Source organism: Alligator sinensis, unplaced genomic scaffold, assembly GCF_000455745.1.
Source record: "Alligator sinensis unplaced genomic scaffold, ASM45574v1 scaffold444_1, whole genome shotgun sequence".
Lineage (NCBI taxonomy): Eukaryota > Metazoa > Chordata > Crocodylia > Alligatoridae > Alligator > Alligator sinensis.
The window spans coordinates 3,100,987-3,113,752 of NW_005841886.1; the positions used below are offsets into that span (position 1 = coordinate 3,100,987).

The 12,766-nt window shown below is 39.1% G+C and overlaps 1 protein-coding gene across 5 annotated transcripts in view; it reads left to right on the plus strand.

Annotated features, from left to right (window-relative positions):
• CDC27 (cell division cycle 27) overlaps positions 1-12,766 on the plus strand; it is an 81,865-nt gene that overhangs the window by 54,594 nt on the left and 14,505 nt on the right. For all 5 annotated transcript variants that reach the window (XM_006017840.3, XM_006017841.3, XM_006017842.3 and 2 more), the window contains exons 13-14: positions 182-334; positions 1,844-2,052. In XM_006017840.3, coding sequence (XP_006017902.1) covers positions 182-334; positions 1,844-2,052 — 362 coding nt within the window. The remainder of the gene's footprint in view (positions 1-181; positions 335-1,843; positions 2,053-12,766) is intronic.

Here is a 12,766-nt window from a genome sequence, read left to right on the forward strand (position 1 = left end):
AAGAGTGTTCTAATCTGAACAAGCTGTTGGGGAGGGCTAATAATGGATTTTCATTTGTCCCAGGTAAATATACTTTAGTCTTTCCTTCATTTGGATAGAAGGTAGATATGCTAGATTTGAAACTGTCTGTTATATGAAGCAGTTTGGGTCAACAGAATGTCACTGATTTTTGTGTTTGTAGGCCGAAAGGATATTCTCAGAAGTAAGGAGGATTGAAAACTACAGAGTAGAAGGCATGGAGATTTATTCTACAACGCTGTGGCATCTGCAGAAAGATGTTGCTCTTTCTGTCCTTTCGAAGGATTTAACAGACATGGATAAAAATTCACCAGAGGTATAACATACTGCTGTGATGAATATTTGATAAGAAGGTAACTGTATGTAGCAAGATTCAAGAGTTAGAACTTAGAGTTTGTTCCAGTATTAACTTGGGTATGTTCATATGACAGTTATTTAAAACTAGAATGGCATTTAGATTACCTGGTGACTTGATGTCTGTAACCAGTATAGAAAATGTAGGCATATTGTCCTACATGAAACAGGATGAAATCTATAAACCTGTCAATAGTGACATGTATTTCTATAGCACCTTTAATTCGGGGAAATCCCCCTTATAATCATTCATCATCTGTATATGGGTAGGAGTGTTAAATGGTAGGATATTGTTTTCTGCCACTAGCTTTAAATTCTTTAATTTTTTTAATAGAAACTTGTTGCAGTTTTAATATTAATTTAACAGCATCCTTGTGCTACCCAGGTACTTCACACAAAAAGTTTACAATCTTAAGTTTGCAAAGATGCATCAAGAGGTAAAGCAGTAGAAAAGATCACAATGACATGACACGTGATCATGTATTAAGTGCAAAACATTATGCACACTTTAATGGAATAGCATCTGTAACCATGCACATCTTGTATTATGGGTAGTCTATTTTTTATATTGGTGTCTCTTTTTTTTTTTTTCCTTTGTACTTTATTTGAATTTAGAAAACTTCAGTTAGTGAATTAGAAGATTGTGGAGCATTGATGAGAGAGGAGGACTGAGAACAAGAATGGCTGTAGGAGAGGAACAGTACATGTAGGCACAGGGAAGCAAAGTGGTGTTAGGAGTTGGAAAGATGAGAATGGGGAACATCATAAAGGGCCTGAGGGCAAAGAATAAATGTGGAGTAGTTAATATAAAGCAAAACATCTGCTAACTGCAGCTAGAGAATCTGAAAACCACATGGAGAAACTGAGCCTCTGAGCATTAGAGAACAGAAATGGTGGTACTGTTCAGGATTTGGGGCACAACAGGAGATCAGAGCTTATGAGTTCATAAAACCTTGTGATGCTGGTTGATACACAGGATTGGGAGCAGAGACTGTCAAAATTAGATCTCCCTATGTGGTTTCCTCATTGTTCTGAAGAGAGCCAAAGGGCAAGGGAACCCGACTACTGACTTTTCTACCTGGGTGCCTTTACTGTCTTACAAGCTCCATGGTATTTAATCACTGTAGTATTTAACTGCTGCCAGCTTGCTGTATGTCCTTTTAGAGTTCTTAACCATTGCAACTTGATTCCCCTGGCTATATATTGCATTCCATCCTATGCGCCTCGCAGGAGTGAGGCTTAAACAGTTTTCTTAGTGCTTTGGGACCCATGAATGAAAGCTGTTCCATATGCATATATCTAATACTCTTCTTCAACAATTATTGCTTCTTCTGAGCAGTGACAGAGATGTAACCACTTCTAAGGCAAGGCTCACCACCTCCATAGATTTTAATATTAAAGTGTGACAGTTTAATATAGACCAGGTGTCATAAAAAGGGACTCGTGTAACTCTGTCATGTTGTTTTATTAGGCGTGGTGTGCTGCAGGAAACTGTTTCAGCTTGCAACGAGAACATGACATTGCAATCAAGTTCTTCCAAAGAGCCATTCAAGTTGATCCAAACTATGCTTATGCCTATACTCTGCTGGGGCATGAGTTTGTGTTAACAGAAGAACTAGACAAAGCATTAGCTTGTTTTAGAAATGCAATCAGAGTCAATCCTAGACACTATAATGCATGGTAAGTGTGCACGCTTTAATAAAACCATCAAGGGAAGAAATGTATCTTATTGCTAACTACTCTTGCAGTACTAGTCTTCCAATCTTTGTGATAAGGAACTTGTGTAATTCTTTGGTGTATATTACAAGGAGAGATCTAATGATTAAAGTTGTCTGTTTTGTTCTTGAACAGTAATTGGACTTTTTGTTACATGATGTTGCCTTGTCCTCATGGTGTTGCATATAATATTAGATTCCATTTGATTTAAGTGGGTTTTTTGGACACTGAACTGCTACTGTTTTTCCACTGCTAGTCCCTGCTAGGCAAGGCAGTATATTAATAGTAGTATATAAGGACAGGAAAAAGCAAAGCTATAGGAGTGTCCCTGTTCCTTTATAACATGTTGGCTTCACCTCTTGGCCACACTTCTACCATTTTTGTGCTATATGGAAAAGGGAGATGGCTTTTTTCTGTTTTTTTTTTTTTTTTTTCTCCTTCCCCTGCACCCCCAATTACATTTGATAGGATTTTCATTTTAAGAGTAAGTTCTCAATGAAAATCTTCTTACTCTCCTTACCTCTCTCCTGAGGAAGTACAGGCCCTACATCATCCACTTGACAGTCACTTTCAATAGATGGGAAGCTGAAAGTATCAGTCATCTTATTGAATCATAGAATTATAGAAAATTTAGGGTTGGAAGAGACCTCAGGAAGTCCTCTAGTCCAACCCCCTGCTCAAAGCAGGACCATCCTCAACTAGATCATTCCAGCCAGGGCTTTGTCAAAACTTTGTCAAAGTTTTTTGTTTGTTTGTTTGTTTTTTCCTAATATCCAACCTAAACTTCCCTTGCTGCAACTTTAAACCATTGCTCCTTGTTCTGTCATCTGCCACCACTGAAAACAGTCTAGCTCCATCCTCTTTAGAACCACCTGTCAGGTAGTTGAAGGCTGCTGTTAAATCCCCCCTCAGTCTTTTCTTCTGCAGACTAAAAGAGCCCAGTTCCCCCAGCCTCTCCTCAGAAGTCATACGCCCCAGGTTCCTAACCATTTTTCTTGCCCTTCACTGGGCTCTCTGATTTGTCTGCATCTTTTCTGTAGTGGGGGACCAAAAACTGGATGCAGTACTCCAGATATGGCCTCTTCAGTTGCAGTGAAAGTACCATGGTACTTTGTGTTGTCAGGGCTTTACATACATTTGTGCCACAAAAGCTTAATAGTTTTCCTATCTGTGCAACATATATTTTTCCAAAAATTTCTAACAGCTGAGAAATAAGCATTTTGAAAGCTTGTTTATATATATATATATATATATATATATATTCCCTTCTTGCTGTGTACGTGTATCAAGGCCCACATCTTTTGGTCACTTGTCCAATGGCCCGCACCTATGTATCCTCATGCCTACTTCCTGAAGGTGTAGAAGAGCATCTCCCAATTCTTTCTTCACCTTTCTCAAATTGTGCTTAAGTAGCTAACTTTTTTATGCTAGTTACTGTTTTAATGGAGATATATTCAGGGCAGGGGTCAGGGGATATGGGGGCTTTTTGTTTCTTTTTTTCTGGAAGTGCTTTAGCCATTTTTCCTGATACTAGGTCTTCAGTCTTCATGGCCAAGCAAAAACCTAGTCTGTTTTTAACTGTTGTCCCTTAGGTGAGATGTTTTACACACCTAATGACAGCAAATCAAAATGCTTGCTTTTGTTTAATTGAGGGGCATATCACAAGCAAATATTCTACTTTTTTTAAATCATCTGAGTGAAACTCACTTGAATTTTTTTTCCCTCTGAAATATTCTGATCTGGATAAATAAGTTGTCCATATCAGAGCAGCTTCTTCTAAGAGAGTACTAGCTTCACTACCAATTCCCTGGCTCTTACAGCTTTGTAAACTGCAGCAGTTTCTGAAATGTCATTAGAAGGGAGTAGGATTATTTGCTGTATTTTCAAAGTGCATAGGAGTGGGTCACTGGGGGATTTTCTAATGTAATAACAGAGACTGCTCATTCAGCTTCATCTAAAAGTATTGCAAAGCCTGAGTGTGATACCTCTAACATCTTAACTGATTCTCACACTGGTATTAGCTAGAGAACAGCCCCATGTAGTTAGCCACACCAGTGCTGTGGATTCTACCTTCACATTTTTCTGCACTCTTGATATTGATATTAGGTGTCATTTACCTATGTTGTCAGTACTTTTTGTTCTGTAATGGAGGGAGGGGTTTCATTTTAATGTCAGTAGTACCAACTTCCTTGGTATCAGCTTTTTTGGACAAGGGATTTGATCATGTGCATTTCATGAGTCTCCTCTATTATCCTCGGCATTTGGAATTCCTATGTAATCTGTGTATGGATGTCACTCCTGTTCTTACTGACCTCCTTATATTAGAAATCTTACTTGAACCAGGATCATATTATGCTCCCTTTCTGAGAGAGTTTACGCCTACCAGAGTCTGGGGCGTCTTCAGTTTGGTTATTGCAACTGCGGATTTCCAAGGATCAGCATCTTCCAATTGTACCCCAACTGCTAAATCCTTATCCTTCCCTATTGGTTGTAGGTCAGTCTGCCCCATTACATTACATTTAAAGGCCCAAAAGGTCTTTCTGTGTCACCTATATAAGAATGGCTAGAACACTAGAGATTCTTTTAGAGTTTGTGCTTGAAAAAAAAATTGCAAAAGGTCTAATTTGTACATACTTCATTACCAGATAACCTGGCAATGTCTGGTAATGCAGCCTGTTAGAATCATTACAGATATAGTAGCAGACACAAGAGACTTCCACATCAAAGAAGGCTCATAAAAGGTACAGAGTTCCTTTCTTAGATTTTGAATATTTTTATACGTCTTCCCATACTTGGCTTACTTATACTCCTAGACGGTAGTAAGTGCAGGAAATAAACCTGCAAATACTCTCCAAAAGTAAAGAAAACTACACATTGAGAGACACTAGGAAGGAAGAACTGCTTCTCTGCCAACCTTCAGCTATGGATCGTAAGCTATCAGGTGTTCCTCTCCTATTATGATTACTTGCCCTCAGTCTGATACCTTTATATTAACAAGGGTAAGCCACTTCAGCAATTATAGGCTTTTTTGTGAGCACAAACTTCACAATATGCTGCAATAGCTGACTCAGACATTGCAGCAAGGTCAAGGGCAACTGCAGTAATGAGACAAGTGCCACAGCTGCAATTCTTGGGAATTCCCCATGAGATTTTAGAATACAAAAGCTCTTTCTTCTCTTTGAGGCTTCTACCCTATTAGCTGCTAAACCAGTGACTCCTTACAGACACTGGAAGAGTTGGGTGCATTGCTGAGATTACTAGGAGGATATACACCGTAACTCAAAATGGAAACAATTCAGATGTCTGACTTTTTTTTTCCCCCCATTTTCATGTTAGAGCCAAGGAGAAAACAGTGTTCATAGAAGACCCACAATCAATATGCCTAATGCTGCCCTCAAGGCAACCAGTTTGACAGTTCACTTAAATTAAAAACAGGCAGGTTCTGAAATGGGGAGAGGAAAGGGAATTGATTCTAGATGAGTGGAACAGTTTTTAAGTCTGGAACAATATTAAAGGTAGGTGGCTTCATACAGACTAAATATTCAGTTCCAGACTCTTCTCCTTTACTGAGCTTCCCTATCTCTCTTCAGGGTCTCTTCTTATAAGATTGATATCAGGAAGCAGAGTCTCTTGTCACTCTGAACCACATAAGAACTTTCTTTTAAATAGCAGGGGAAAAGATATTTTTCTAAGAGGAGGAAGCTGGTACATAATTATAAGTGTATTCATTTACCTATTCAGAATGGTAACCTTTGCCTCAGTAATCCTATCTTTTGATCCAGAGGAATGGTTCTTGGCTTTCTACCTCTAGGAAGCATATTTCCATGTAGCAGTCCACCTAACTTGCAGGGAATAACTAAGATGCGTGAACTTCACGTTTCCAGTAGATTCCTTCTTTTTTTCAATTGTTTGTAGTCCTAAACACCTTTTTAAGTGCCTTGAGGTACTAGCAGAGAAGTAGTTCAACCTTACTGCGATGGCAGGCTTGTTTTTGAGGAACCTTACCTTGGCAGGTCACAGGCTGCGCATTACATTCTTCATCTCTACCATTCTAGGGCTGAATTTAAACAAGGAAAAATCATTTGTAGTACTCAACACAGATGATGGAGCATCCTGGACTTCAGCAGTGTATTTATCTTGCCTTACAAGACTCAAAGCCAGGACAGTGCTCTGTAACTATGTTGTATGAACTGTCCTCAGACAAGAGTAAGGAAGTGTCAAAGAATGCTACGTTATTGTACCTTGTTTCTGTCCATCACTCCACATGCCTGATTCCATCAACTTCTCCTTTGTAGTATGACAAACTACCAGAAACCTTAGTCCTATCAAGTTTTCAGGGCTGTTCTATTCTACCCACAATAATCTAGTAACATGGTTTCAACATTATACAGGAAGCACACTTGAATAGACACCATACTGTAGTCCAAAACTTAGTCTTGCATAAGATCATATATCTTGGAGCTGCTAGTTTTGTATGCATGACACACTTTGCCTTTTAATCCCAGACCCCAAAAATGTGAGTGGTGGTAAATAGCCTTGGCAGTGATTCTTGGAAACAGAAGAGTATCTGTCTGAGATATTGACAGGAGTTATTTAATGTCTGAGATACGATGATACTGTCATCTAACATCTAACTACCTGTATAGTCCTACCTACTGGTCAGTGTTTTCAATCTTTTTAGACCCAGTGCATCCTTCAGAAAATGCTAGCCCTTTGTTTTCACTTTTTTTACTACAAAAAAAAGAACTAGAGCAACAGGTCAGAATGATTTTGACCGTAAGGTTTACTATTTGAAATTTCTAGGTTTATCTTGTAAATCACATTTGCATATCTAACGGTACTAATATTGTGTGGCATACCTGTGGCACCCTTGAAAAGATCTCAAGGCACTCCAGGGTGCTGTGGTACCTTACTTGAGAATCACTGCCTTAATGAATCGGCTGAACTAGCAGTTATATGACCAAAAATGGTCCGTGAATAAACTAGTTACTCCAGCAGCTGCTTTTCAAAAGCGAGACCACTCTACTGTGTAATTACTTGCTACGCTGATGAACAGGAAGTTGCTCTCCCTTCTTCCCAGAAGGGATGAGTCCTCAGTCTTGGACGAACATGTTCCATATATGCTTTAATTCCTCTGATTCTAAAGATGCTGAGAAGTCCTTAGGAAGTTGCAAATATGATATGAATAAATAGCCTCAGCATGATGCAGACAGTTGTTTTGGATCCTAGACCTGGCTCAGAGGCAACATAATCACCTAAAAATAGGGGGAGCAAATTGCATTCAGACTCCACATCAGTGGATCTTATGGTCTGGATGCCAAATGGCTCAAGAAATCTTGATACAAAGGCTTTCAGAAAACCTTGACTTTTGTAGGAAGGACTTAGGCCATTATAAGGAAAAGATGAGTTATATGGGAAAGGTTAACTTATTTTTGGGTGGAACAACATTACCTTGCCCATTTTTGTAGTTTTTGACAGTCTCATACATTTAAATTGTTTCTTTGATAGAGAGCAAAATTCCTACCTCTGTTTTAAGTGCATCTAGCAGTTGTATTTTGTTCATAGTCCCTCAGTACAGGGTGTTCGTGTATTTTCTCGCCACACAGAGATAAGTTCCTTGATGGAATACAGACAAGGTTCCTTGGGTGAATCTGGTATCTTTTATTAGACCAACCCAAATAGTTGGAGAATAGTTATTAAGCAAGCTTTCGGGTTCAAAAACCCTTCGTCAGGCTAAGGAAGTTTCAGCAGTTGGTGTGTGCTCGTCCTGGATGGAATACATACACTAACTTTTCATTGCAGGAGCCCTCTCATTCTTTGGGCTCTTAATTGATGTTTAACTGGTTTAATGGGGGGAGAACTCTGGATAGAAACATAATAATTGCCATATCGGACAGATGGACCTGTACTCTGACCCGGCATTCTGTATCCCAGTGAGAGAGAGTGGATGCAAAAGGAAAGAGTATTTATGCAGGGCCTGTCCAGACTGATCTGTCCCCTGCCTTTCCCCCAGCAGCTTCCAGCATTCAAATGCCTAGGAAGTCCTCATTTAGATATTATACCTCCAAATGAATCTGCATGAAACTGTCCAGTCTTATTTTGAACTTATTTAATTTTTTGGCCTCTAATGTCTTGCAGCAATGTGTTCCAGAAGTTAATTACTTGCTGTGTGATAACTTATTTTGTGTTTGTTTTCAGATCTGTTACCTAATAACTTCAGGGTATGTCCCTTAGTTCTACTATTGTGTGAGATTTAGTAAATCCCTATTCACTTCCTATGTGCCAAAATTGTATAGAATTCTGTTATTCTCCCTTTCCCCCTCTCATTTTTTTCTTCTAAGCTGAAAAGTCCTAACTTATTTAGTCTCTCACCACAAGAAAAGTCTTTTCATACTCCAGTCATTCTTGTTCCCCTTCTTCGTACCTGTTCTGCTTCTACAGTGTCCTTTTGGAGGCGGGGGTCCAGAACTATGTGCAAGGTGGGCTTACAATGGATTTATAGAGTAGTATAATGACCTTTTCTGTTGCTATTTTTAATTCCCTTCTAAATTCTGAATGTTCTATTTGCTGGTGATGAACAGAAGGCTCATATTCTCCAAGAACAGTGTCTGCAATAATTCCAAGATTTTTCTTGGAGCCCAGGGATCTCTTTAGTCACTTACATCTTCTTCTTTCCCCTTCCCTCTCCTCTCCTCTCTCCCCACACCCCCCCAAGTATACATTACTTTGAACTTATCAGCAGTGAACTTCATCTGCTGTTATGTTGCCCATTTATTCAGTTTTCTAAGATCCTTCTTCAGTTCGAGTTGCCTTCTGGTTTTTACTACCCTGAATAATTTAATCTGAAAATGTAGCTACCTCACTTTCTCTGCCCTTTCCAAATTTTAGCTGATTATGTAAAACAGCACAAACCACTGAGGGTCACAACTGTCTACTTCCATCCATAGTGAGAACTGACTATTTATATCTATTGTTTCCTGTCATTTCCCCAGTTACAGAACCATGAGTGGGTTCACCTCTATTAGCAGGACAGCTCCATTTCATTAACTGCCTTTGTTGCAGGACTTTGTCAAAACCATTTTTTTTTAATTCCAGATGCACTCTGTCAACCGGAGCACCATGATCCATATGCTTTTGAGGCTTTCCATATCTAGTAGATTGCAGTGTAACCAATATTTATTGGTCAAAAGCCATGGTGATTCTTCCTCAGCAAATCCTGTTCATCCATGTGATAATGAACAGTTTTTTGTTTTCCTTTTTTTTAATTACAGTTTCAACCAGTTTCCCAGGGAAAGAAGTGAGGCTTACTATTCTGTAGTTCCCTGGTTCCCCACTAGAACTCCTTTTTTTAAAGATTGGCATTATACTGGCTACTCTCTAGTCCCCCAGTACAAAGACTTGTTTAGCAGTAGGTTACATGCTGAAGTTGGTAGATATGCAATTTAAAGTTTTGAACTTTTTCAGCACTCTTGGGTGAATACAGTCTGGTTCTGGTCCTGCCACTAAATACATTAGCACCAGTCCCTTACACCAGCTGTCTAGGAAAGAAGCTGCCTTAATAGCAATATCTTTTTCACTCTTATAAGAGACTTGCAAACTGTTCATGACCATATTTCCTCCCCTCCCACTGCTTGCCTTTTTTCACAAGGATAAGGTCTCATTTAAATCGCACACAATTTCTCCCAAAGGTGGTGTGGCTTCCAGTTGAAACAAAATGTTCACTTGCTGATTTTTCTTCCTTAAAGCATTCCAATTAAAGTGAAATGAAGTTGTACTCTGGACATATTAAGATCTTTCAACTTGGCACTAAGATCTTTTGGGTTTCATTTAAATTAATGATGGCTTTTGCTGAGAGGATGAAAGGCAGCCATATCTTCCCAAAAGTGGTCAGAATGAATCTCGCTTTATTAGGCTGTTACCAGGTAGTTAGACTAGAACCTCTGAGCAACTTTGGAGAACTTCATCATAGCTCATACCACTTCAGAAAGCAAATCCCAGAAGTGACATCCTCATGTCATAAACTCTGTAAAATAATTACTTGATTCCATACATACATTTTAAAAAATGCTGATACCTGTGTAAAGGCATCTAAGAGATGCCCATTTTGGTAACACTGTATTATGGTTGCTCTAAAGCAGAATGTATTTAAATAGTTACCAAGAGTGGACTACATCTAGACAAATACTAAAAGAAAAAAATTATTACTTTAAAGCAGTGATTCTCAACTTTTTTTTTTTTTTTTTTTTTTTTGCAACAGAGGAATTACCCTATTTTTCTGTAGTCAAAAGTCAATTGAAAACCTAAAAGCTGACACTTTCTGAGAGGTGCCTTTAGTCTAATAGGTTGAGAACAACTGCTTTAGTGTAACCTAGATTATTTGAGACATGGTATCCAAGTGTATTCCACAGCCTGCCCTCATTTCCCTTTGACTTGGAATCCAGTTGAAAAAGGACTCTTTGATGAGGAGCCTGTGATGCCTTTGGCCAAGATCTGCCTTTTTTGGCTGCTGACAGATGTGAAGGAAAAAAACCAACATGCTTTACCAAAAGAGGCAATGCGTTAGTTTAACCTGGCTCCACAGTGTCTGTGTAGATCAGGCACTTCAGTAGGGCTTTTTGGTGCTTTTATCTAATAGCTGATTCAATCAACTATTAGATAGAAGTGACAAAAAAGCCACTCTGAAGCACCTGATCTATACAGATGTTGGGCGAGCTGGGTCCACTAACGCAGTGCCTCTTTTGGGCATGTGCTGGACTTGGCACAGCGGTGTGCAGAGTTTAAAGTAAATCACCAATTATTTTTTTGTGTGTGGGGGTTTTTTTATGCTGGTAAGCAGCCTTAAAGTATAACCTAGCCACATGTTTAAAGCAGTTAATGGTATCATAGAACAAGGAATAAGCCACAAAGTTATTCCACAGAAAATGTGTAACAACTTTGTGGTTAGCTCCTATCATGCCATTAATTGAATGTGTGGCCAGGTGTTCCCTGATGCTGACAACCCACAGCTTAATGGAGTCCCAGCTGTGGGAACTTGCTACTTGCCAGTACAAGGGGAGCCCTGGGATCATGATCCCAGGCTTCTCCTGCACCAGCAGTAAGGCATGATGGGATCTGTTGCTCAGTCTCACAATCACATCTCCTGCTATGCATGTGTAGCATGGCAAGATCCCATTGTACCTTTTATCTGCATATACAGCAGGGATCATAAACACCCTTAAGAACTACAGTTACCATAGGATAATTAGCTTTGGGAGGTTTTTGCTTGCTTGCTTGCTTCTTCTGTTACTCTGCTTTTTATAGTTGAGCAACCCATGACAAGTATAGGTGCACATTCCCATCAACTTCATGTCTAAATATAGTCCACTTACATGGGCTGACAAGTTCCTGGTACCCTCTTCCAAATTTGGGTGGGTACAGGGTTTACCCCTTTTTTTCCCCCCCCCACGGAGCCTACTAAGTTCTGAGGTTTTACTAGCCACATAGAGAAGATGAGAACTAAAACAAAGTGGGAATTTATGGGAAGGAAAACCTGGATAATGTGAATTTTCAAGTCTGTTTCTTTGCAGTAGTATGTGTGTGTATGTGCAAGGTGAGTGAAATGTATAGGTACACATGGCACTGCAAGGAAATGGAGATGTCCTGTCTATCTATCAAGAGAGAAAGATATCTATATCTTTCTTTAGGGGGGTGTATCTATAGATATACATTTCCTTTTCTAAAGTTACACTTGCACGCACGGAAATGCAAAAATCTAGAACTCTTGGTTCCAAAATGATACCTTTAATTAGACCATTTGAGAAATTGCAAAAAAATACATACATATATTTTCCTGCAAGCTTTCAGGCTCATGGCGCCCTTCATCAGGCTCAGGGAAAGTTCAAGATGGTAAAAAGTCCCCATATGTAGGAAATAAATTTCCTTTTTGCACAGAGGAAGCAGAAGCTGGAAAACCTGCTCCTTCCCCCCCTACCCCTCCTGTATATTAGATCTACATATTAAATATATATAGATATAGCGCGCGCACGCGTGTGTGTGTGTGTGTGTGTGTGTGTGTGTGTAACTTTTTAGAAAAGGAAATTTGGTCTGATCTATTAAATGCTACAGCTGCGATTGTTCACCTTCCATCTGGAAAGACTGAACTGATGTCAAAACCCTACTGCTCCTCGGTAGAGTCTAAGGCATTTGTGAATAAAGAGGTTACTGTGAGCGAAAGCATGCACCGGTGCCTCTGAGCATAAATGTCTGTTAAATAAAAAAAAAAAAAAAGTGAGCTTTGCCTTGTTGCAAAAATCTTCCTAAATAAGCGCCTTTGTATAGGACTTAATTCAGCATTGATCTAAGGATGCTGATATGCAAGATAACTGTGGCATCGCTCTCATGTTGTCAGTGAATTTGGGTTTTTATAGTTAGTGGGAAAGTAAGTTTAATTTGGCAATATAATTATATCACTTGAATGCCAGAATATTACATCTGTGACTTACTGCTAGGTAACTTCAGTTATTCAAACTACTTTGCTGGATAAGTTTTTGTATGATTATGCTTGTATGATTCAAACGTTCATTTTATTTTTCTGTTGTTCTAATGTGCCAAAGGCTAGTTTCCTTCTGCCAGTCCACAATTTAGTGACAGAATTTAATTCATGATAGAATTTCACGTTTTATCTAACAAATCTGTTTTT